We start from the raw sequence: 27,035 nt of genomic DNA, 5'->3' as shown, positions 1-27,035 counted from the left end.
GAAAAGTCGAGTCGATATTTTCAGTTATAACACGAATATTTTTGTGCTTCTTACCGTAGAAGCGACGCGCAGATATCTTTAACGTCATAAACGGTGAGATCAATTAACTTTAATCCAGTATTATGTAGAGAAAATCTCCACTGGAAGAACGTTGGTTCTTGATCAACTACGAAAGAATTGAAAGAATAATACAATACTTACAAAACAGCACAGCCAGAGTTTTTCCTTCCGCTATTAGTTTGTCCAGCATTTCGTCAGTAACGTCCTCGATTTCGTCTTTTTCGAGTTGTTCGACCAACCAATCGAGGATGTCTTGTTCCTCTTCCAAATCGCCGTCGTACACGTTCGGTATTCCCTTTTCGAAATAAACAACGCACGGCAAAGAATCCAAACCGAATTCCCGTGCCGCATGCGGATCATCTATTTTGACGAACTGAATGCCGTATTTATCGCAGTCATCATCAATGTGTTCCAGATCGTCTAAGACCTGGATGGAATCTTCGTCTCCATGGTCGTCTAGAATATTCGATAATTAATTAATGCATCCAAAATCAATTCTTTTAAGTAAAGTGCATCAACTACTGAGATTATTAGCGTTAAGGTGGGTTTACACGATGTGACAAAACATAACGATTTGTCTGCAACTAGAACTTTGCCGACATGTCGTAACGTGTGAACAGGAAACCGTTAAGACCTTTCGGGGTTGGAGTCAGGTTGAAGGTTGATGCAAATTTCCATAATTTTCTGGAAATCGTAGCGACAAGTCGTTGCGTCTAGATGGTCACTCCGATATATCGTTGCGATGTAGACGCCAGTTGTGTCGTAGGGCGCATCTACCTGTCTACTTTGTATACTTTTCCTCATATGTTTTTGAATGAAAATAAGCACAAATTGTTTAGTCGATGCCACTCAGCGACATCATAAATCGTAGAAACTCATACAAATCAGTATATTTATTCGATGCCATTCAACGACATCATAAATCGTAGAAAATCATAAAAATCAGTATGAGTTTCTACGATTATTTGTAGAATACATATTATTATTATTTGGTTCTGAATTATACTCACAGAACAAAACAGCCAAATGATCGACACTAGAAATCAAGGTAGTAAGAGTTTTCAAAGTAACATCTTCAATGATATCATCTTCATCTCCTGTACTCTTATGTTGGACCAGCCATTCCAATACATCTTCTTCTTTGGTTAGTTCTCCTGAAAAAAATGAAGGTTTTTTCGTTGCGTTCAGTGAATGAATATTTTATATGTATAATATAATTTTAGTCCTATTTTGTTAACAAATCAGTGAAGAGAGCTTATTTTTCTTTCATCAAGATTCACTGAAAACCATCTTCTCTGACATCAAGTAGGACGATGCTGCACGAATCACTCAGAGTACCATCTTTTTCACATCCACTGATGCAGCTGCTAAATATATGAGCGAAATATTTATTTTGTATAAGCTCTTCAAAACTTAAAGGATTTCAATAGCAAATATGCTTAAAACAAATGTTAATAATTTCTGCCCAAATTCTTGGAGTACTTTAACGCACACAATCAAATTTTCTGGGAAAACTCAGAATCTGAATGAAGGAGGCACATCATGATAATTCAATCGGACAAGTACGCAGAGAAAGAGTCATTGGAGAGATTGTAACAACTTTTTCTTGTCGTAGTACAAATAATATATCTAGTTTGTTGAAATTAATCGGGAAGAATACGATATACTATATAATTCATTATTATCTCCACCTTTTTTTATTGTACATTAACGATCTCAATGCGTCGATTATTACGAGTATGTTGACTGTACCATTGAATAGAAATTTGCCTTGATACAATCACTTCGCTGGACCAATAGTGAAAACTCTGTATAAAATATCATGCAAAGAAAATAATTGTGCACAATTCACCTTGCTTTGGAAAAACCTAATTACACCTTTGTATTTTTTCTCACATTTATGAAGTTATGCCTTCCTCCCAGCTTACTTAGAAGTCGAGAAATATTACTGGAGTTTTTTCCCAACACCAAATCGTTATTTTTAACACCTCGACACGTGTTTCGATCACCAAGTGATCATCTTCAAAGAGGAAGATTAATAGTAATATTCATTACTACACCACAGGTTCCAAATACTGCATCATGATTACTTAGAAGTTATTGATTTATATCCTGATGTTAACCTCATTAATGACTCAAACAGTACAAACTACCTTAAATGTCTAAAATATTGAAACAGACTTGCAATAGGTTTTTCTGGATCTACGAGTGGGGCGCCAGGATCATTTGCAGTTGATATAGTACGTTTCTGGTTTATTGAGGATAATTTCAGACTGATGAATCTTCTGTTCTGGTTTCGAGTGCGAAATGATACGAAACTGAATTGAACCATCACGAATCATTTGTTTTTTCTCTAGAGGCTGAACTGATGAGAACTGTTCTGTTGTGCATGCGTATTCGTATGAAAATATGTTTGGGTTGGTTTCTATGATGTTTTTTCCAATTTATTCAGTTACGTTAGTTGATGATTGGGGATACACTACATAATAAAATGAACGCGATCAACAGTGTTTTATCCTCTTCATCGTCATCCTCATCTTCTGACACAATTCGTCAAATTCTAAATGCTGCGGAACTTTTGGCTTGTATACTTTATTGAATTCTAAAAATGCGACATTTTTTTTCTACTGAAGAAGTTATCTACATCTTTATTTTCACTGTTGGGGATCAAAAATTCCTAGAGTTGATGATGTGAACTACCAAGAAACTTTTTAATGACAGTTACTTCATAATATGAATATATTTCAAAGTTGCCTGCTTGCTTGCCAAATGAAAACTCTCCATATATACGATAGATGGCGCAGCTGTCGCCTCAAAATACGTCATGGTTCAACCATAAACAAACCTTGAATGATAAAAATTGAAGTTCAACAAAGAAACATAATTAAACGTGATATTCAGGAGCCGAGGTAGCAGGTAAATTATATTCAGACGTATGACACTTATTTGACTTGACACCTTACTATTTGCTAAAGAAATTGAAAAAAATCTGTTTTACAAAGTATATACTTTTCACATCAACAAAGTCAGTTTAGAGCCTGATTTTTTAGTTTTGATCGAAGTTGATTCCAATATAGGAATTTTGTTTGAGAGTCTTATGACGGGTGTACTGTACAGCATGCCAATTATAGGAAGCGACTTCAAAGTCTCGGCTTAGACCTCCCCTAAGATGCGCGTGGTAGAAAACGATCGTAGATCAGTCTTAACGACAATCTTATGTCTATTTGAAGTATAGTAAGTGATAGTAGTCAACGTGCAACGAGAAGCTGATAATGGCATAAGCACGGACCTGCACAAAGTTTAAGAGCGTTGTGCAAAAGCGGCGGGTGTAAGTTTGGGTAGCATCATGAGAATAGTTCGTGAAATGAAAACAATTGAAAATGGTGAGTTGTCCTCTTTTTCAACGACTAATAAAAAAGACATGGAAAAGCATTAAAATCAGATTCTAACGAGTTCGACACGGGTCTTCTTCGTCGATATATAATCAATTATTACATTACTGAGAACAAAATTCCTTTACACCACATACATAAAAAATTCGTTAGTGAAAATGGTTACAAGGGATCTTATGAGTTTCTAAGGAAAATCATGAAAGAAATAGGGTTTAGATGGAGAAAAAAGAAAGAATAAACAGAAAACTGCTTTTGGAAAAAACCGGCGATTCAGCAGTTGCGAAGAAATTTTCTCAGAGACATGAAGAAATACCGTGAAGAATGTCGAACAATTATTTTTATGGATGAAACATATATCCATGTTTCACATGCACACAAGAAGAGTTGGAATGATGATTTGAATGAAAGGTTGCTTGCACCAATTTCAAAAGGGCCGACACTTATAATTGTGAATGCTGGAAGAGAAAATATATTTGTGAAACATTTATATCCAAAATTCAAATCCAACACAAAATCGGGCGACTATCATAGCGAAAAGAATTACAACAATTACAAAAAGTGGTTGCAATCTTTCAGAAAAAAGCGTTTTGGTTATAGACAATGCCCCTTGCCACAATTCAGTATGAAATGTGCCCGGACATGTTCTCGAGGAAACATGAGATGAGGGAATGGTTGAGCCGATGGAACATTCATTTCACGGATGATATGCTGAAAATTGCTCTCTACTGCATTATTAAAATAAAAAACCCACGGTTCAAGTTGTATGAAACTGATAGTGTTATGGAATATCAGAGACATACTGTTTTCAGATTGCCTCTTATCATTCAGATTCGACCCCTACAGAATTAGTATGGGTATCACTGAAACAATATGTAGCTGATAAAAATCTGGATTTCAATTTCAAATCCGTTGAAATTTTACATGACGTATTCTTCACTTCGTTTTCTTCTCAAGAGCAGTGGAACAAAAGCCGCGAAGACGCTAAACGTTTCGAAGAATATTATGTTTCGAAGGAAGCTGTTATTGATTGTGCAATAGACATAATTATTATAAATGTACAAGATGATAGTGACAACGATAGTACCAGTGAGGCTAGTGATAACTTTTCAAGCGATTCTTATCTGTCAGGAGCTGAACCTTTGTGATTTTTTGATCATAACTTCAATTATTTTTTTGGTTGGATTCATTCATCTTAATAAATATAATGTTTCCTAAGAAATTTTCATTTTGAAACCCAAATAAATTACATTTTTAGAACAAGTCTTTCTACCTTTCCTTAATAAACCTTAAATTGAATGCAATACAGACTGCTGAAAAACAAACTCATTTAATTTCAATTACGTAAATACCGCATTTTCATACTAAACTTATAATTGACCATTAATTAAAAACCATCAGCCTCTATTGCTACTTGCGGCGAGGACTGTACTCTCAGGCTACTCTAAAACCCAAATAGGCGCATCAAGTCGCACGGTAGATTTCATCCTTTTCTATTCTAATACGTTTTCTGTCAGTAGTCGCTTCCTAGATTCGACAAGCTGTACTACACTCTCGATTCAAGGTTATTAGTCAACTTACAATAAGAACCGAATGAGTAGACTTTATTGTTCACACACATACCTTCGTAGATAATTGGAATTTGATGCCTGTAGTAGACGAGCGCTGGCAGTGTTCCCAGATTATATTCATCAGCTAGAGTCTCGTCGTTGATTTTCACGAATCCAATTCCAAGTTGGTCCGCTTCGTCATCGATGTTCTCAAGTTCGAGTAATACTTTGGAACACTTCTTACAATCGGGTTTGTCTGCGACAAAAAAACTAAGTTATTGACGGATATATTCTCAGTATGCTTTGTTAATGATCCACCGTACTTCGCAAAAATCAGTATATCCCAATTACTACTGAATATAATGGAAGAATGTTCACTCAATTAGTATCGACCGATTGTGAAATCCAGTTATGTAGTGGTTCAAATATTGAAGGAAATAATTTTTGTATGTTTCTCGAATAAATATAAATATTATCACAAAAATTAATCAGGTCAATTCGGCTCATTCAGAGCAGAAAACTCCAAAATGAATATCGTGTTAATCTGATGATCGAGAAGAATTGCATCATGCTTATTAGCTTTTTCAGCATGTAATTCCATCCTTCACAGATGGTATCACATCCGTTCCTCTTTGATACAGATTGAGACCTCGGCGTGGTTATGGTTTCAAAGGCGAAGCGGAAACGTCGAAACACAGAAGTCTTTGGATGCAGTTCAACCTGAACTTCAAATTCTCAGATTGCTGACCGTGGAAACCTATCTGAACATATGAATTACTACATACCGTGAGGTAGAAGCTTCCCTTGATGAATCATGGGTCGCAATACATTCACTGGTTCATTTTTATTTATAAGCGATTGAAATATGTTTTTGAATGTGCAGTAGCCTTTTTGTTTTTTGTGATGTAATAATGATTTCCTCTAAAAATACTCTGGAAAATGACTTGGTATTTATGAGCATCGTACACATTTACGAATATATTCATTGGAAAGTCAAGAACTAGGTCTAGGTGACATGTTGAACTGGGAACTGCAGATTCCATATGCAATTATCTTACAGGTGACAAAAAGTGATTATGCACTGAAACTCACGAAAGTCCCACAAGAAAATTATTGCGATTTATCGCCTCCTAGTGTTGTGGTATTACTTTCCGTAATGAAGAAACTAGGTAACCCAGTGTTCTTTATGAAGGCTTGAAAATATATTACTTTCCTTCATTTCTATCAATATTCTAACCACCCTTTGTACTCAATCATTCACCAAAATAAAAATTCAAATACTACTGGATTCGACAATGGAAGAAAATGCGAAGCATTTATTTGAGTTGCAATAAAATCAGCTGTGTTGTCAGAGATCTCCAAACTGCAAACATTATTCTGGTTATTCTCAAGTGATCCGCGGCCAATGGTTGGATGAAAAGCTGTAGAAATAACGTCAGAAGTCGGAAAAGGAAATGTTACTTACTGCCTCCGGATTTAGCACACTTGTCCGCATCTGGACCTGAAGTGGTAAGTTATAAACACGATTTAAATGAATACATTGATGCACGAATTGAACTATCAAACAATGCTGTTATTCAAATCGAAGTGAATTCATTAGTGATACTGAAAGATTTTTTGTTTATTTACACAATGAAAATCGATTTTATTTTCTATTCCAGCTATTCGTCGTTGAAAAAAGGATTTTCAGTTATCAAACAAAATAATTTTCATCTCAATTTGAAATCGGTATATTTTTCGGGAGAGATTAGTTTTGGGAAAAAAAACTTTTAGACACTATCGTTATATTGAAAATGTGGAAACTTCCGAAAGAAAGAAATTAAGAAAGAAATTAGGTTCATAATGAACTCCTGACGAGATGTGTAGATCATGCATATGAGTTTCTTTCAGATAAAAACTGAAAGAATAAAATGAGAGCTTCGTCCTGTAATGTTATTTGAAAGATGCTGACGAGGTAAAATGACGTGTCTCATTCCGAAACTTCGAAGTATACCACCACTAAGGTTGATATTGTTTCAGGTAAATCAAATTTCATATCGGCATTCTTTCATATATTATACTAGTTGTTGCCCGCAGCTTCGCTCGCGTAGAATTTGGTAGTTGTAGTACTAATTAGTACTATGTTGCTGTATCGCTGCTGTTTCAATATTTTGACAGAATCAGAATCAACGAACTTAGGCGTGCGTAGCCTTATAGAACAATGCTTTCAATAAATTGTTCTACAGCGCGATCTAGTGGCGAATTACAGAAAAATTGATAGCCTAAAAACCTTCTCTATGAAAAATTACTCATACATGTCAAGTTTCATCACGATCGGTTCAGCGATGTAGAAGTTTATCACTTACCAACCAACCAACCAACCAACAAACATCCATTTTTATATATTAGATTGTGTACCGTTCATATGAAGGATATCTGTTTTGTTTGTTTTTTTTTCAGGAACATCTGTGCATGATCTACACAACTTTATTGAGAAATTACTTTGAACTTGATCGTTTTGTTTCCTTCATTTTTCCTTGATTATTTATTGAAAGATGAAGAAGTAACAAGTCAAAACGTTTTTTCACGAATTTTTCATTTCATGCTGAACACGAATTTCTTTACCAGTTGCGATTCATGTGAATTGGAATTAAATATCTTCCTAGGAATTGTATTTAAAAAGTGTACTTACAGAATAGGACGGCGACAAAATCTGTTTCTTCAACAATCTTATCTAGAATTCTGGCATTAACTTCTTCGATTCGGTCGGGTAAATCCATTGCCTCTAAGCTTGTAAGGAAATCTAGGACGTTATCTTCATCCATCAGGTCCCCTGGGAAAGATAAAATACATTATTAAAAGTTTCGAAAGCAGATCCTTCTCAATATTTTCTATATTATTAGGAAAAAATAAATTATTTTTTCATGCAATTTCGCGAATAGCGATTGAAGTTATCTTGAATTTTTGCATGAATTTTTGGATCAGGAAAACTTCATGAGTTTTTATTCTGAATTCAAAATAGCAATTCGTAAAAGCATAATATACTACTCAAAGCTCCTCCTGACATGCACTTTTTATTAGGTTATGCAGGAGTCTCTCAGCGATTCAGTTTTTATCTCACAATCGTCGCGAAACACTGTTTTTTTATGGGTTTCTTCAACCTTGACAATAGAAAAAACTCGCAGTGAGCACAATCTGGTGAATACGGTGGCTGAGACATGTGTTATTTTTGGTCAAAAAATTACGAACAAGCAATGATGATTCCATGATTCCGGATGTTTTTTTTCGTATTGATTCTCGCAAGCGTCGCATAAGTTCAAGATAATAATATATAATAATAATATTTATTTGTAGTTCCTTATTACATATAGACACAATAATTATTCAATCTATGAAAGTTATAATAAAAATACAAATGAGGCTAGAAACAATATGTACAGGAAGGGTACTGTTGATCTTAGTTCTAGCCTGGAAGGAAAAAAAAGCTAGAGAAAAAACAAAAAAAAAAGAAGAGAAAAAAAGGGAGGAGAGAAAAAAGAGGAAGAGAAAACATGAAGAAAGTTTATACTGAAAAGTTTATACAGAAGTATAAAATCTATGAAATCAATGACTTGTAACAAACAGCACTTAAATAAGGAAACTTTACTAACTTTATATTTTTGTGGAATATTAGTATACAAACTATATATGATATAACTGAATGATCGTCGATATAGAGTGGTTCGATGCTACTATATCTATTTATAGTTAACCTTTTCTATTCCTTAAGTTTAAATGAAATTCGGTCATATTTTCTAATACCCTATATACAGGGTCCTGCAACAGTGGCGCGGTGTTCCATATCTCTATATAGGAAGCAGATAGGAATCTAATTTTCTATAATATTACCTTATTGCTCGAGCTCGACAAAATAAAAATATTGGCGGTCACACAGGGTGTTCGATTTTTTCTGGGCGGATCCCAACTGTGTCTTTTTAAATGGCAACCTATATTTTTTATCGCTTTTTCGGTTTCTTCATAGAAAATAAAATAAACTTTATGTATATCTGCACTTCGAAAATATTGATGGTTTTCGAGATATCTAGCATGACAGGTTTTTTTTTCCAATATTCGTCACTCAGAATATTTGAAATTATAAAGTGGTGCCAAGTCCAGTTGAAATTTTTTTTTGGTCGAATATTCTACATTGGTAACTCTCTCAAACGATATATCTGAAATCGACCTGTGATATACAGGGTATGAAAAACCGCTTGCCAAATATTGTAAATGAAAATTTGCAAAATCTTCCTTATATTAAATGGAACACCCTGTATATTATTGATCCATAAGAAGCGCCAACGAAACCTCTACAAATTTCATTAAGTATTTCCTATGGCTAAGTTCAATAGTTTTTCTTAAATGAGCATTTCTTTCGAAAAATGGTCATTTTTTCAAAGCGAAATCCATTTGACGACTGATAAGAATATACAAAAAATACCCTTTCCTTAAAATATCGCCCATTCCTAAAATTACCTGTTGCTAGATGAACAAGTTGCGAATTACACCACAAAATGGACGTTCTTGAATAGTTACAATAATTTCAAAAATCTCGGAATTTGTGCCATATTCTTTCGGTCTAAAACAACCTTTCACCGAATGAAATATTTATTGGAAATCAAGTAGTCTGGCAAATGACAGAACAAAATATTTGGCTGCAAATGAATATTGAAATTTTTAGTCAATCGTGAAGTTGAACTGTCGGTATAATTTCATCAGAATGTTGTTATCAAAAAGTGATTTGATTGATATGATTTTCATATTAGGTGAATCAGACAGGAATTGTTTATTGGCAAGTAGAATTTATTCTCAACGGTATCCAGATAGAAGGCATCCAGATGAAAGATTTTTCCGAAAGGTCTTGGGACAATTCGTTGAAACTGGATCTATTAATTATTCCAAACATGAGCGCATCAAGCCAGCTACTAATGAAGATAATGAATTGCAAGTTCTTCTTGCTGTTGAAGAAGATCCTAGTAGGAGTCAACGACAAATTGGGGAAATAGTGGATATAAGTGAGAGATCAGTGCAACGAGTATTGAAGAAACATCGCTTGCATCCATACCACGTTCAGTTACATCAAGAACTACTGTATGCTGATTTCGAGAAAAGAGTGAGATTTTGCATTTGGGCCATGAACAAAATTCGTCGAAACGAATATTTTTTCAATAATATTTTATGGTCGGATGAATCGACATTCCATAAAAATGGATTTGTAAATCGACATAATTACCATTATTATGCGACAGAAAATCCTCACTTATTGAGACAGGTGGATTATCAACATAGGTGGTCGATAAATGTCTGGGGAGGCATCATTGGAGAATATGTAATTGGTCCATACTTGAGGGACATATGAATGGTGCAATGTATCTCAATTTCTTACGAAATGATTTACCAGGTTTGTTAGATGATATTCCTCTTGACCTCCGCAATAGAATGTGGTTACAACATGATGGTGCACCTGCTCACTATTCGGCAGAAGTGAGAGATCATCTAAATGAAGTATTTCCCAATAAATGGATAGGACGGAATGGGCTTGTACGGTGGCCCGCTAGATCACCAGATTTAACGAAACTAGATTTTTTCTTATGGGGATACATAAAAAATATGGTTTACGTTGAGCCACCAACTTCTCCCGAAAATATGCGACTTAGAATAACGAATGCTTTTCGCAGCATTACACCAGCTGTCTTGCGCAGGGTAGAACAGTCTTTCAAACATAGACTTCAGCTCTGCATTCAAGAAAATGGAAGACATGTTGAACATATTTTATAAAAGTTTCATTATCAACCTTAATTAAACTCTCCCTTTTGTAGTTTTGTAATTTGCCAGTTGACAAATTTGAATATCTAGAACTCAAGCTCTGAATGAATATAATAACATGAAAAAAATAGTTATTTATAATGTTTCTTTCTTTTAACTTGTTTGGTTTGATATTGCACGATTTATGAGTGAAATTCTGCATCCAATGAAAAAATAATTTTCCATTTAGCAAAAAGTGATAGGTATATACATTTATTTCGTTAAAAAATATTCGTTTGGACACCTTCTAATGTACAAAATTGAAACAAGATATCTTTCGTATATTTTTATCAGTCGTCAAATGGATTTCGCTTTGAAAAAATGACCATTTTTCGAAAGAAATGCTCATTTAAGAAAAACTATTGAACTTAGCCATAGGGAATACTTCATGAAATTTGTAGAGGTTTCGTTGGCGCTTCTTATGGATCAATAATATACAGGGTGTTCCATTTAATCTAAGGAAGATTTTGCAAATTTTCATTTACAATATTTGGCAAGCGGTTTTTCATACCCTGTATATCACAGGTCGATTTCAGATATATCGTTTGAGAGAGTTACCAATGTAGAATATTCGACCAAAAAAAAATTTCAACTGGACTTGGCACCACTTTATAATTTTAAATATTCTGAGTGACGAATATTGGAAAAAAAAACCTGTCATGCTAGATATCTCGAAAACCGTCAATATTTTCGAAGTGCAGATATACATAAAGTTTATTTTATTTTCTATGAAGAAACCGAAAAAGCGATAAAAAATATAGGTTGCCATTTAAAAGGACACAGTTGGGATCCGCCCAGAAAAAATCGAACACCCTGTGTGACCGCCAATATTTTTATTTTGTCGAGCTCGAGCAATAAGGTAATATTATAGAAAATTAGATTCCTATCTGCTTCCTATATAGAGATATGGAACACCGCGCCACTGTTGCAGGACCCTGTATACAGGGTGTCCCTGGACTTCCTCTTCTCCTCTCGGGAATGTATAGATGGGGTCAAAATATCACCAGTACTTCATATAACTTTTTTTCCTAAAATCCTTCGTTACCAAGTAACGGGCCCTCGAAGTTACAAAATGAAAAATGTTTTTCTTTGATAACTTTTCAAGTGAATATTCAAAATCATCCAAATTTTGGTAATTGACTAAACAAATGAATTCCTTCGATGAGCTTTCATGCAGGAGTCAGTTGTTTTGCTACAAAGTCAGGAACGGACTACCCCCGATGGTCCACACCCCAAAACTTTGAAATGACAGATATTTTTTAATATTTTTCAACAAATTAAGGTTACTTGGACAATTTTATGAATAAAAGTACTCGTGTGGAAAGTCGATCGGAGCAACGAGTCTTGATAAAAATGGAGTTTCACTCGACGACATCAAACCCGCTCGTCCACCATTATTTGAAATGAATAATTATCAAAGCAGAAATAATAATGATAACGTTAATTCAATAACATTCCCGAGAGAAAAAGAGGAAGTCCAGGGACACCCTGTATACCATAGATATGATTTTTGAACTCTTTCAATTCTAGAAATGTCTTTTTTATCCGTTCACGACATGACAACATGCAAAATAACTCAACACAAGAGAATTTGTTAATTTCATTTTCAAACTTATTGATAATGAATGCCGATGAGGATAAAGCATTTTCAAACTCATGTAACTTCTTTGAACACATTTTGTGACATGTTTTGTAAACCTTAAATTCACGTCCATTTCGAAACTTAAATTTTTTGCCACGTTCGTGGGGCATATTACTGTGACACCACTGTCCACCAAGCTACGATTAGTACCAAAACAAAAACAAGCAGATTAGTTTTGTTTTGATACTCATTCTTGACCCAATCACCATGCGGCAAGAACTCCTCTCAGACTTTGGAGTGCTATATGCTTTATGCCCAAAATTAAAAAAAAAAAATCCTGTCATGAGCCAACCGATATGTCGATATCTTCAGCAACTTTTCTAATAGTGATTCGACGATTCTTCGTTACAATTTTCTTTAACTTTCTCAACATTCTCATCGGTTATTGATGTGCTGGGGTGTCCAGCGTGAGCGTCGTCATTAACATCTTCTCAACCTTCCGTGAAAAGCTTTCAAACATTTTTCTGATTCAGAGCACAATCACCGTATGCTACTGTCAACATTTCAAGTGTTTTTGAGCGCTCAATTCCACCGATTATCCAAACAGTTAAAAGTCGTTGTATAGAGAAAGGGTGACATTCCTTTCCCATTTGAAACAGAAAGGTTTTGGCACCAATTTTATTATCGGAACGTACTGAAAATGATCAGCTTTTATAAAAAATTTATCCGACTTTGATATCTTGCCCCATTCAAAACTCAAGAGGGCGGGGGACTACTTAGGTCCACACTGTATACACAACGAAATAAAATATTAAATTCTCAAAGTGATCTGCTGTGATTCATTGATTCGTAAAAAAAAGCAGCATGATAGACGGCTTCTCTGTAGTATTCCTATGTGAACATACGTACATCATTTACTTAAGATTATCCAGAAACTTTTCTTTCGCTAAATGTTAATGCTGGTGCTACTAGAAAAAGGACCCGCGAATGCCTGGCATTTGTTATTTCATGAAAGCTGAAAGTTTTCAGTGTATGGCCCTAAGATAGGTGGGAACTATGGGCTCTCATGAGATAGTATCGTGATTTCAACAATAAGTAAACACGTAGCAAAGTTTTGGAAACCCTTCGCTGGATATATTTGTTAGTAACAATGTATTTGTAGTGTAACTATTTTTCGGGTTTGAAGGCCGTGGATTGGATAGAGTGTACCTGAGGTCAACAAATTCATGAAATTTAAGAGTTTTACTGCTCAAAACGGAGTTGCACAGACACAATTGGAAAACTCTTGGAAAAACATAACTTTTAAACGGATTTCAAACCCACCAAGAAATTAAAACAAAGCCTCAGGTCGGCTAAAGACAAAAGGGACCCACTATCATTAGCAGGGGTTTATCACATACCATATACTTGTGGCTGAAGGAACATGAAAGAAACTGCAGACTAGGCCAAACAGACGAATCAGCTGTGACAGAACACGCACATAGTAAAGGAAACCACAGGATTCTATTGCGAAACACGAAAGTAAATGCCCCCAACCAGGAATACCATATCCGACTGGTACGGAAGGTAATAGGAATCCACAAAAACACGGAGGATTTCAACAGAAAAGAAGAAACTGTGCACCTCAATAGAATATAGAATCCCATTCCAAGAAGTTCAAAAATAGCAAACAGCATGACGGCAGGTGGGAAAGGGTCATCGAATGTTATTGTCAATTTACCAAATCCAGGTACAGGAATTAATACACCAGACAACCTGGTGTGGTGTAATGTAAAGTAAGTCAGATATAGGTATTAGCTCACCAAACTACCCGAGGAGTCAACATTAATACTCGTTTCGCAGCCTTGATTTTCAATCACCGGAAATATTAACTCAGGGTATATAAAACTTTAAGGAAGCTAACTACTCGTGCCAGCGAAACGTCAGGAAGAAATTCCAAAAATCCACGGCCTTCAAACCCGGAAAATAGTTCTGAAAACCTCGGCTGCGAAAGCCCTAACAATGTTGTCAATGTATTTGTACCGAGAAGAAACACTGTCAATTCCCTTGCAAGGGAGTAGGCTTTAAGCTGTTTCAATGGATCAGACTGTGTCATTGATATCATTTCATCTCTTACCAAACAAACTATGAATACTTGGATTGCAAAACAAGTTTCAGAAGTATTTAATCATATATCCAATTGTCGGATTACAGCAGGAACAACCTATGTTGTCGCTATCATCTTATCCGTCATACGAATATAGTCGTTGTATTATGTATGTATTATGTTGAACATATATGTGGCCGTCATTCCAACAAATATTTCCACCAGATATATACGTATATACACACATCGGAAAAGTCTAGGGATATTTTTAAAAATAGAAATATTTTTTTTAGATCGCTTTAGGGAAAAAAAATTGACGGGTGATTATTAAACGAATTTAACTTACAACAAAATTTATTAAATGGTCAAAAATACTGAGTGCGCATATAAGCAAAACTAAAAAAAAAATATGGCTCTTCTTTGGCACCTCGAAAAAAAATCATAATACAAAAAAAATTGGAATCAGTACAAAGTATGGCCTCCACGCTGGTTTATTACGGCCCTACATCTATCGTGCATCGACAAAATGAGATTGTCAATGTCTTGTTGAGGTACATTTGCCCATTCAGCGATTAAAAGCTCTCTCAATTGAAACGTTGTGTAAATGTTCCCCACATGCGGAGTAATTCTTCGTTGAAGCATGTCCCATACATGCTCGATGGGATTCAGGTCCGGTGATTGTGCTGGCCATGGCAATACATCAACTCCTTCGTTGGTGAACCAGTCAGTCACTAGACGAGCGACATGTGGACGAGCATTATCGTGCATTAGGTGGAAGTTTTCACCAACAGCACCAGCAAACGGACGGACGATAGGTAGAAGAATGGTGTCGAGGTACTGTCGAGCTGTGAGGAAGCGATTTGGAAAAACGAGATCGGTTCTGCCGCCGATCATGATTCCGCCCCATAGCATTACTGTACCACCTCTGTATGTGTGGACTTCCTGGACGTGTCTCAAACGTTCATCATTTCCAGGTCGTCTCCACAGTCTTACTCGACGAGAATCTGGATGAAATCCAAATCTGGATTCGTCTGTAAACAAAACTGTGGCCCAATCATTTGCATCCCAGTTTTGATGTTCTTGACACCACTCTAATCTTCTACCGCGATTGCCTCTCGACAAAGGTGGACATCTAAGTGGCCTTCTGTTGTGGAGATCTGCTTCATGCAGTCGATTTCTGACAGTATCACGACCAATGGTTACCTGGTGCGTCTGCTGCAACACGTTAACCAACTCAGGTGCTGTGATTGTCGGTTGTCTTCTTGCGCTTAAGACCAAAAATCGGTCTTGAACTGCAGTTGTAGCGCGTCCTCGCCGTCACAATCGACTGACAACACTTTGGGAGACCCCCAAACAAAGAGCTACATCATTTTGTCGCATGCCACCTTGAAGAAGCCCTACAGCTCTATTCATCTCAGCCAATGGTAAGTGATGGCGTTCTATATTAAAGCACAATATTTCCAGTTTAATTGCTGAGCAAGAACTGCATAGAATGTACAAACTCGACACTTCCAGATTATTCATTTTAGCCGAAAACCTAAAGTTTGTAAAAAACTTGATAAAAGATTAGTTACCGTTTTTGCAGGCTTTGTTCAACCCATAGAAATCTACAGGGTGGTCGAGTGTACCAATTTAATCGAAATTAAACGACCTCATGCATTTATTTTTATGATATTTAGTATGTTATAAAAATATCCCTAGACTTTTCCGATGTGTGTAGATTCTTTCATAACATGATAGCGGTACTTGTGTGAGGACTAGTTGATGCTAAATTTAATCCGTTCTTACCTTCGTAGATGATCGGTTGTTTCTCCCTAAAGTATGTGAGTGCCGGAAACTTGGTGATGCCATACTGTTTGGCCAGTCGTTTATCGTTGATTTTGACAAAATCAACTCCAAAGGAATCGGTGTCGTCGTCGATTTGCTCTAACTCCTGCAGCACCTTGTCGCATGTGGTGCAGCTACGGGCATCTGAATGAAAATGAAAGATAAGAAATATATCAATTTTATATAATGGCATACTGTTTGTGTGTCGTATAAAATAGCTTCTTAAGTATATTCTGCCGTACAATATATAGCTCCTAGTACTCATTGAATATTAATCTTGAAAATTAATCTTGTACTGTGCTGTTCAAATGTTTTTACCACTGTCATTATCGTGTGACCAATTGAAATCCTATGTGCAAATTACGCTAACACCATAATTTGAATGACCACTGTACAAGAAGAAAATCAAAACTCGATTAATTAGTTGAGATACCAAAATTAACTATCAGGTAAACTTATCAACACATTTTTTTTTAATTTGTGCCAACATGGGACACCACTGAAAACACTTGGACGGTTTTGAAATAAAAACGGAGATGATATCTCCTTTTACAAAGACGAAATCGATAAAAGCTTCAATCAACGAATACTGAAGATGAACATTTTCGTTGAATATAATGGTCTTCGCTAACCAAGTTTTTGATGATTTATAAAGCTCAGATTAGACCTTCTTTGGAGTGTTGTTCTCATGTATGGAGCTCCGTCCCTAAACATATCCCGAAGAGGCCATCTGCCTGATTGGTGACGCGAACATCACTTGCAACCTAGATAGTTTGGAACATCGAAGAAAGGAACCTATGCGACAATATTTCAAGAGGAAATTTACGCTATTGAATTGTGTGCGAAGAGATAGGAAGAATCCAACTTCATACACAAGTCAATAAAAATATTCTCTGACAGTCAAGCGGCGTTGGAAGCTCTTGGCTTCTATCGAGCAACGTCTAAATTGGTAGCAAATTGCCAAAAACGACTCTCCCCAATAGGAAGACTTAACAGATTGTCTCTGGTCAGGATTCCTGGCCATACTGGCCTGAAAGGCAATGGGGCTGCAGACTCCATTGCAGAAGAGGGTGCTGCAAGCAGCTTCATCGGCATCTGTTTAAAAAAAAAAATCTGTTTTTCCGTTAACCAGCTGTCGCACCCCTACGAACGACAACCCTCAGAAGTCGAAACTTGTGCGAGCTAAGGATTAACGAGGTCTTACCTTTTAACGTGTGATTCCTAACACGAGGTTCGCTTTAGGCTTTGCCAAACGAAGACTGAACACCTGGATGTCAAGAAGATTTATGGACTTCTGGCAGAATCTTCCAGGATTGGCTTAGTCCAAGGCGTTTATCCACCCTTCAGAACTTGATACCAAATAGTTGTTGGGCTACAGTAGGGATGAACTACGATGTACGATGTCTAACAGGCTTCTTACAGGTCACTGTCAGTTGAATAATCATATGCAGAGACTCGGACTGTCGGAAGACAGTGTGTGTCGCCTCTGTTTGGAATATGATGAAACAGCAGAGCACATACTTTGTGCCTGCCAAATTGGGTTTTTAGAGTTCGTCACAGCCGTACTATTACCATCTGTTCTGAAAGACCACTCACCATATAAATTAATCTGCTTCGTTAAGAAGCTGGGTTTATTTGGTGTGTGAATAGGTGTGATCCACAATAAATCATGGCGGGTTGCGGTGGAGGGTCGAATAGACCTACTCACTTTGGACCTAACCTAATGTTACTACCTGTTATTGATCCTATGCTAAACTATCTGTTTTTTAATACCTCTAATTTGTTAGGTTTTTTCTCTATGTTAGTGACTATCCCCAATATTCCCTAGAGAAAAATTGTAGGGGATGTTTTTTTAATACCTCTAAACGTCCCTTTGATGAACCATGTGTTTTTAGCATAGTAGTTCAGCATAGGAACAATAAATAAGTAATAGGCCGGTAATAATAACCGGTAATAGTTAAGTACTACTAATAGATAGTAGTTAGGAAATTAGCATATAAAAACACTAACATAGTAGTACAATTCAGTCATAATGATCTCCTGAGGATGCTAACTTGGTTAGCGAAACGCGCGTCGAGAGACCGTAATTTTGTTCTAGTGTTGGTAAGGTGTTTCCAATAGACTTTCGTTGAAGCTTTCTCTGTAAGACAACTAGTTGAAACTAGATCCCAAAAACAAAACATTAGTGATTCAATACCAGACAGCGCTGTTTCGACCCACCATAGATCTCAACAGTGGTCCTAGGCTGAACAATGGATGCAGTTAGCAGTTTGTAAATTGCTGCAGTCGACTCTACTCTAATCTACTCAACTCTCCATTATTCAACAGTATTCTACGACCAGAATTATTACCGTTAACTAGTTGGACTTTATAGGAATGGTAAATTTGGTTTTCCCGAACACTCAGTAATGATCCTTTACTTTCTTACTTTGTTTATGATGGCAATTTTTTTCATCGCATGTACGCATTCTCTTTGTCCCCAAATATCTTTTCATTTTATGGAACCAATCTATTGTCGATTGTGACGTTAGAGAATCAGAATATTTTCTATCGATTTGTTCCCACACTGCACAGAAACCCTAAAAACATTTTGTAGGTTTTTCAGCCTGCACCTAAAGTCTTCGTTAGGCAGCCCAATTTTGCTGAGGTGTCCTCTTTGTAACCAAGGGTTCGTGAAATTGTTCGAAACCGATACCTGCTGATTTAGAGTATTTTGCAATTTCCACAGCTAGTCCATGACCAGCGTAAGGAGCTAATGGTCCATGCCTAGCATATCTATCAATTTTTTCGTTGTATATGGAGCTTCAGTGTTAAGTCATTTCATCACGTTCAATTTTATTAACTCCATATTGTCGGTTTTCTCTTTACTTGCTTTGTTTTCATTAACAATAAGCAGGCTACAAAACAATACAACTTTTTGTGACCCTCCCTGAAGACGTCTTGGTGAAACACAACCTGGATATGTCTATTAAACAACGATAAAAATAAAAACAACAATAAAAATCAATTGGCGCTCCGGGGCGACTTCATTGATTCCAGTGGCGCATTTGCTTTTTCAGCTGCAGGAAAACCCGGAAAAACCTGCAGCACCACATCATCTGTAGATTTTGATCTGCCAAAGTCCTCTCTCTCTCATAAAACAAAATGTAGGGTGTCTCCAGAGGCTCCAATAGATTTAATACTTTGCCAGAACACTTCGTGACACGACTATCGTCAAACTAACCAGTCCGTTTCGTCTTTCACCAAGGCGTAATAATGACCAAATTCAACGCCAGAACCACAGTGAACAATGACTGCATAAATATTATAACAGTGGTCTGCTAGATTGAAATGTTATCTATTTCGAACCTTCGAAAGAGTTTCTTGCTTCAGTCAGAGGTTGAGTTGAGATGGTTAAATTGACTGGTGCCTCAGTTATACTTGTTTTCTTATAATAGTCAGTTAGTTTGGCGCATGTTTGGCAATACAGTCGATCATCACCTGTCCATTTTCAGATGATTAACAATAATCTTTGCACGGACTGGTTATTAGTCATATTAGGGAACACTAGATGGAGTTCCAGAAATTCACATGATTTTTCGCTACCTCTGGAACATTTACTACAAAGTAAACGCTCCATTTGAATGGCGCGTAAAACGTCTCATCTGAACTAGATCTTACCTAGCCAGCGATCGAAACAATTACGCTGCTGTATGAGCAGATCATTTGCCAAAGTATGAGTACGTATTTCTCTTTGATGTTGATTCATCCCTGAAATTATTATCTATTCTCTAATGAGCCACTTCAATCATCTATTCGTAGTATTCGTAGGTTTCAGTAGTTTTATTATCGATAGTCGTTACCTTTCTGTAGTTAAACTTATATTGTCTGACTTTTTGTAGTCATTTCTAGCGTCTTATTAAAATATAAATAGGTCGAAATGCCAACTAAAAATACACTTTTATATATTATTCCGTTGTGATACGAACGCTTCGTGCTTTTAATAAGTTTGTCGAATTGTTCGAAATTTACGACTAGATAGGTTGAATGACGAAAGTTTGGAAGCAATAATAAGTTTGAAATGATATAAATATCACGAACTAATAGACATGAAATCGGATACTTTAAGAGTTGACGCAGTTATGCCATCATCAAACTCATAAATTTCGTATCTTTCTATTATAAAAACCATTTACAAAGTAGTTTTTTTCACGAAAAAATACAAATTGTAAAGTGTACTCAAGTACAAAAATGGTACGAGAGAACAGTTCCGTTTGTTCTGGATTTATTCGTCACAGAGGGATTATATATATTATATAATTGATTTTCAGTCTAAAACGATGGCTAATCCAAAACTATTGAAAATATTAGTCAATGGATAATACGTAATTAAAAAGCCAGCTCTTTTCCTGCGTTAACAATTATTCGTTATTCGTCGAATATTTCGTTGATGAATATATGTGAGCAAGGATAAAGAATCCTATAGTAGCGCCGTGAGATTTTTTAATGTATGTTATTACAATCTCCTGAATAGTTGAAAGAGAAACCTATGACACGAAAATGTTGAATGACATCTTTGCATCACACCAGAAATCTGAAAGTTATTTAAAACAAAAAGAAAAAACCTTAAATATAGGGTCTTTCAACAGGAAATTTCGAACTTTGACAATTATTGTTGAAGCTACATTGGTAAAATTATTTGTCATCTATTCAGTATGTTTTGCCAAATCACCATGGACGGATATAGCATTCAACAACACGTGCAAACAATAATGTTATTTTATCAAAATGGGTGTCCTGTTCGGCCAACATACCGCGCGCTTTGCCCATTTTACAGTCGCCATAATCGTCCTACCGAAAGGACTATTCGCAATGTGATGGATACATTTGAGTCCAGTGATTCAGTAAATGATCGACCAACACCCGTACATCGACTCAATGCAAAATCTGCCGAAAACATCGCCGCTGTCTGTGAGAGTGTGCAGAAAATCCAAGGCAGTCGATTTCGCGTCGCTCAAAAAAACTCGCCCTTTCGCAGACCACAGCTTAGAGAATTTTGCGTGGTGATTCAAGCATGCACCCTTACAAAATTCAACTGATACAGGAACTGAAAGTGAATGACCATTGACAATGACGTGTGTTCGCTGAAAGGCCTCTGGAGCAGTTAGAAACTGACCCTAATTTTCATCAAAAAATCATATTCAGCGATGAGGTCCATTTCTGGATGAACGGGTACGTGAACAAACAAAATTGTCGAATTTGGAAGGATACCAATCCACATGAGATCCAAGAGCGTCCATTGCATCCCGAAAAGTCACTGTTTGGTGTGGATTTTGGCCTAGCGGCGTCATCGATCCATATTCTTCTGAGAACGACGTTAGTTAGCCTATCACTGTCAATGGCGAGCAATATAGGTCGATGAATACCAACTTCTTTTACTGCACGTCGTCTTGGTTTTGTTCAGGTTGGAGCCCAGCTCCCTTACCCTTTGGACTGATTTTTGTCGAAGAAGGACAAATGGATTTATGACTGAGATGTTGGCGGCATTGAGTCCTCAGACATCAGTGCCGCCCTTCACGGTGTACCCCTACCTGGCTGGGGTGGGATGGATGAAAAAAATTATTTTTAACGGAGGACATAGCGGCCTCATTCGACAGAGTGTCGGGGCCTTCTATATCGAGAGGGGTCGTCTACAGCGTAATCTATAGCTTACCTAACTAACCTGAGTTTTCGCACAATCAAAAAGTCGCTGATTCCTCGACTAAATGGACTGCTTGATGAAAGGCAGCTGCAAATCTCTGCGGATGGCTTCATTCCGCACGAACCAAGGAGCATTCACAATCATCCTCATTAGCTCATTTTGCAATACCTCCAGAATGGATATATTATATTTCGCCGCTTGTCCCCAGACACTTGAAGCATACATGATGACAGGCTTGAACATCGTGTTGTAGATAGTGATCTTGTTTCTCAAACTCATTTTTGATCTTCTTTTGATCAGAGTGTACAGACTTGCGATCCGACCCTCGATCTTTGATTTGACGCACATAATGTGCGGGTTCCAAGTGAGCCTACGGTCTATTAGAAGGCCGAGGTACTTTACTCGCGCTTGCCAGTCAATCTCCCTTCCAGAGATTCTCACTTTTCTGGCCGGAGAAGATAGCAATCTTCCCATGGTTATCGCCTGAGTTTTGTCCGGATTCACTTGGATCTTCCAATCGAGGTACCAGCGCTCGAGGTCGTCCAATGCACGTTGCATATAGACGACGCCGAGCTCTCGACCCATGGAAGATGAGAGAAGAGCCGTGTCATCAGCGTATAGAGATATCTTCACACTCTCGGGCCTCGGACGGTCACTGGTGTAAAGAGAATACAGCGTCGGAGAGAGCACAGCCCCTTGTGGCACTCTAGCGGATTAGGCCCCGAGGCAGGTCGAACGCGTCCAATTTGTGCAGAAAGCCTCCGTGTCATACTCGGTCGAAGGCCTTCGAGATGTCTAATAGTACAATGTGTACTTTCTTTTTGTATTTAGCTCATGGATGGTGTTTTCGACCAGCCTTAGAGCCTGTCACTCAGTGGAGTGTTCTCTCCTGAAGCCAAATTGTATATCAGGCAGAACATTTCAGTCCTCAACTTCTTCGTTGAGCCTTTGGAGAACAACTCTTTCAGCCAGCTTAGCCGCCGACGAGAGTAGACTGATCGGGAGATAGTTCTGTAGGAACAGCGGGTTCTGACCCTGTTTTGACGACGATCGCATGCTTCCATCTTCTGGGTAAGTATCTGAGGGCCAACGAACTGTTTATAATGAACAGTAAGTTCTCGACGCAATTTTCCGGGAGCCTCTTCAACAACTTATTGGTTATTGAATCGATCCCCGGAGCTTTCTTGGCCTTTGCGGCCCTGATGTATCCCTTCAGCTCTTCCACAGAAGCTGGACGGATGTCATCATCGTCATCCTCCCTGAGGATTCGGTGAACCCGGTCTTCCAACAGCATATCGCGGTCGATGTTGTCATCGTCGTCAACGTTAAGCTGAAACTGACGTTTCATCGTGTCAGCAAAGGCTAACGCTTTGTCGGCGGGCGAGTAGCACACTCCGCGCTCTCCCTGAATGGGTGACTGGCCATCCTGTTTGCCGCAATTTTGTCCCCTGGAAAAAGGGTTCTTTGATAGAGCCTTCTCAAGCGATTTCTCTCTCGTATCAAGGCTTTGACAGATCCACGATCTGTGCTTGGCATTGAAGTGACCAGCAGCAATTGTCGGAATGTTGCTTCCCATCAGCAGTTCATCCAGAGATTCTAGGAGTAAATGATTGTTCTGTGACAACCCCTGCTCAGTTGAATTTCGATCCACACAGCCTCAGTTACGTGTAATCGGGCACTGACAATGCCGTACTGGACGCACTGGAGGGTTCGTTTGACAAAAATGCCAACTCCCCCAGCCAACTTCTTTTGGCCTGGTCATCTCACTTGGAGGTGATGTGAACTGGCCACCGAGATCGTGCGATTTGACCCCATTAGACTTTTTTGTGTGGTTTTCTAAGTCACAGATGTATGCGAATAAGCCGCCAACCATAGCGGTCCAAAAAGCTAACAGAGCCCATGCAATCGGTCAAATTCAGCCTGATTTATGCGCCCTCGAAAAATTGCATTAATTTATCGTTGCTCCATTCCATTGTAGTATTCATTTCGCTGGAATGATTACAGATTCAAAATAAATCATGTGGATGACTGACCTAAGGCAATTATTTAGATATGTACATATCCTATGATGTGTATTGATTGACCAACTTGAAACCGAAAACATTCCTGTCAAAAAACTTGAAAACATATTTTTTAAGGGTTGCACACACACAGCGACTCACATACGTGTTATAGTTTGCGCATAAAGACGAAACAAAAATTAGGTTGCCTACACGATACAGGTAAGTCCATATAAAAACCATTGTTTTGAAGTTGTTAATTCCGAAGAAATTGGTAAAAAATATGAATGATAACAACAACCAAAGTATTATTTCTGTTACGAAGTTTTTTCACTGTGTGCTTATTGAAAAAAAGGAAAATAAACGCCCTCAATTGAAATGGGGTGATAAAAATTATTCTCATATGAATTTCTTAGAAGAATTCACCTACAGCGAGAGGGCATCCTTGAAGACTAACTTCAAATCAAATTATCTAAAGGAACAATTCGTTTAGATCAGTCTTTACTTACCTACACAGTATGTTTATGGACTGACACCTATAAGAAAAAAACTACTACCCTAGTTAATACCCCGAAGGGCGTGGGTTTACATCCGACACGGGTCATGGTAGGATTCTTCACATAAGTTATTTCTGCATATGCTGATGATACCACCATCTTGTGGCACGGAAAAAATTCTTCAACATCAAAGGAAACAATTCAGAATGACTTAGTAAAGATAAAGGAATGATGCGACTGTAATTCGCACAATAAAGTGTTTTTAGAATACGTCAGTTATGGATTTTCATCAAGTATCGGCCGATTCCATCATAGATCACATCTTCGTTCTTAGTAAAAAATTGGCCTCGGGGTGTCATGCCGTAAAAATGGCTACATTTTCATTTTACAGAAGAGGGCAATACGATATTAATGTAAGGTATCTTCCAAACATTCATGTAGGCCGTTTTTCTTCTCTCAGAAAATACTCACTATATTTTCTTTACTAGTACTAGTGTTTAGTCTTTGAAAATTGCGAAAACTTGAATAATCCCCAGTTATATCACAGAACATGTAGGACATTTAATCTCAATCTACCTCTACATATAGCTTCCTCGAACCTGACCAGAAAATCAATTATATACGAAAGCATAACAATATATAATCATCTGCTCTTATGCCTGAAGACTATCAACTTCAAAAAATTTTGAAAATGTGTTAAAGAAGCACTACTTGATGGAGCTTACTAAAGTATGGAGGAGTACTATTCTGAGACGCACAATATATATCTATATATCACTATAATCTGTAGAAAGAACTATGCCATCTCAGAATCGGGATACAAGCATGGATCTCCCACCCAAGTCATGATTTTGTATCGTGTTGAGGACTATGTGGCGTTAGGGTGGCTAAAACTGATACGTTGTCAGCGATACACCACACAAGTTGAGGTAAAAGTTTGGAACGTGCCGAGACCTGTGTAGCATTAGGGTGGATAAGAATGATATGTCGTTAGCGTTTTCCCTTCAAGACTCAGGCACATTTTGTTGTATGTAATGTCTTGCCCTTCAATTAGACCTCTGGGGGGGTCGAGTGTTATAATGTCTAGTACTCGTGGGAACAACATAGGTTAATGATAATTAAACTAAAACAAACAACAAAATTAGAAACTGAAAATGAGTAAACTAAGTGAAAAAAATATTTTAAACGGTTTTATTGAATTTACAGCAATCTACAGTATTGATCAGATAGGAAAGTGGTGTACTGACTTCTACCTAGGACCTCCCAAATTATTTTTCAGTTTTTTCAATAAAACCGTTTAAAATGAAAACTATTTTACTTATTTTATTATAGTAATGAGAAAGACACAAATGGAAACATTTTCATTTTTCCAAAGCCAAATATCGTCAAATCATCAGGAAACACTCAGTTATGTTCTATAATAATAACTTCAAGTTCTCCCATTGGATATAAAGGGAAAACTGAAAAAGTTACTGGATAGAACTAAAAGAAATAAGGGAAATATAAATTCTTTATCATTATTATTATTGATCTATAGTTATTCTATTCGTTATTTAATTTTTTTTTATTTTCCTCTCGAAAATGTAATTGATTTATATCGAGAAACCATTTCGAAAAGAGTAACTCTTTTTATTGTTCTGTATATCAATCATTGAACAGTTTTATGAATAATTGACCTAATATAACATTTCAGAGGTGAAGTTAACGGAAGATTCAGTGAATTCGAAATGAGTATACCTGCTTAAATATTCCTATATAGACGAATTTTAGCTTCTGAACACATACAAGTAAACTGATACGTCAGTAGGCAGTGGGAATCGAAATTACGCCAGCTGTTATCATTGTAGAAAAAATAACTATATAAGCGATTTTGTTTTCCGTCTATCTTCATAATTTCGAAAGGAGATACTGTTTTGTCGTTTTTCACAACAGAAAGCCTGAAATATCTTGTTTTTCATTTATAAATTTATTTTCACTTGGCATTTCAGCATATTAAACGTGAACAAATATTCGTAGGTGGGAGTATGAAAATTTGTTTTTCATGCACAGGGAATATATTTCATACCTTTCAAGTATTTCGATTATTAGCATAAAGAGTGAATCGTTTGCCGTGTATTCACTTTTTTTGAAATTGAATTTTGGTAATTCTGAAAATCATCTGCTTTTTTTATTGTACCTGTTCCATCACTTCAACAATAATATTCGTTATTTTTGAATCTTACGAATAACTTTTTTACCAAACGTCGAAAATATTCATGATTTTCAATAACATTTATCGAGTTTTCTTTTATCAAATTCAAATCATTATACCCTGCTTTAAAATAGAGTAGTCAGACAGTTGTAATATATTATAAACTAAATTTAGGACAGATATTTGGTGCGCACTGAATCATGATATTTTTTAATACATTCGAAACCAAAAGTTTCAAATTCTCGCTGACGGTTATTTTATGGAATTCGAAGAAGAGAAAGAATATCATATATACTGAAAGATATTGGCTGGTTGAGCATGACTGATAGGAGAGAGTTACATACTGCGTTTCA

At 36.9% G+C, this 27,035-nt stretch overlaps 1 protein-coding gene across 6 annotated transcripts in view; it reads right to left on the bottom strand.

Moving 5' to 3' along the window:
* The window catches only part of hlk (hulk), a 99,625-nt gene that overhangs the window by 69,139 nt on the left and 3,451 nt on the right, over positions 1-27,035 (bottom strand). For 4 of the 6 annotated variants that reach the window (XR_012465895.1, XM_074177330.1, XM_074177332.1 and 1 more), the window contains exons 2-7: positions 16,276-16,458; positions 7,671-7,811; positions 6,465-6,500; positions 5,073-5,255; positions 1,071-1,214; positions 202-516 (exon numbers count right to left, since the gene is read on the bottom strand). Coding sequence is in view for 5 of the 6 variants with exons in the window: in XM_074177330.1 (XP_074033431.1) it covers positions 202-516; positions 1,071-1,214; positions 5,073-5,255; positions 6,465-6,500; positions 7,671-7,811; positions 16,276-16,458 (1,002 nt within the window). In the remaining variant the exon portion in view is untranslated. The remainder of the gene's footprint in view (positions 1-201; positions 517-1,070; positions 1,215-5,072; positions 5,256-6,464; positions 6,501-7,670; positions 7,812-16,275; positions 16,459-27,035) is intronic. The other 2 variants (XM_074177331.1, XM_074177333.1) reach the window with 1 other exon arrangement.

Source organism: Leptinotarsa decemlineata, unplaced genomic scaffold, assembly GCF_025532065.1.
Source record: "Leptinotarsa decemlineata unplaced genomic scaffold, Ldec_3_MD MMD2_tig00002974_RagTag_RagTag, whole genome shotgun sequence".
Lineage (NCBI taxonomy): Eukaryota > Metazoa > Arthropoda > Insecta > Coleoptera > Chrysomelidae > Leptinotarsa > Leptinotarsa decemlineata.
The sequence above is the reverse complement of the archived record's forward strand: the minus strand, read 5'-3'. Positions and strand labels throughout refer to the sequence as shown.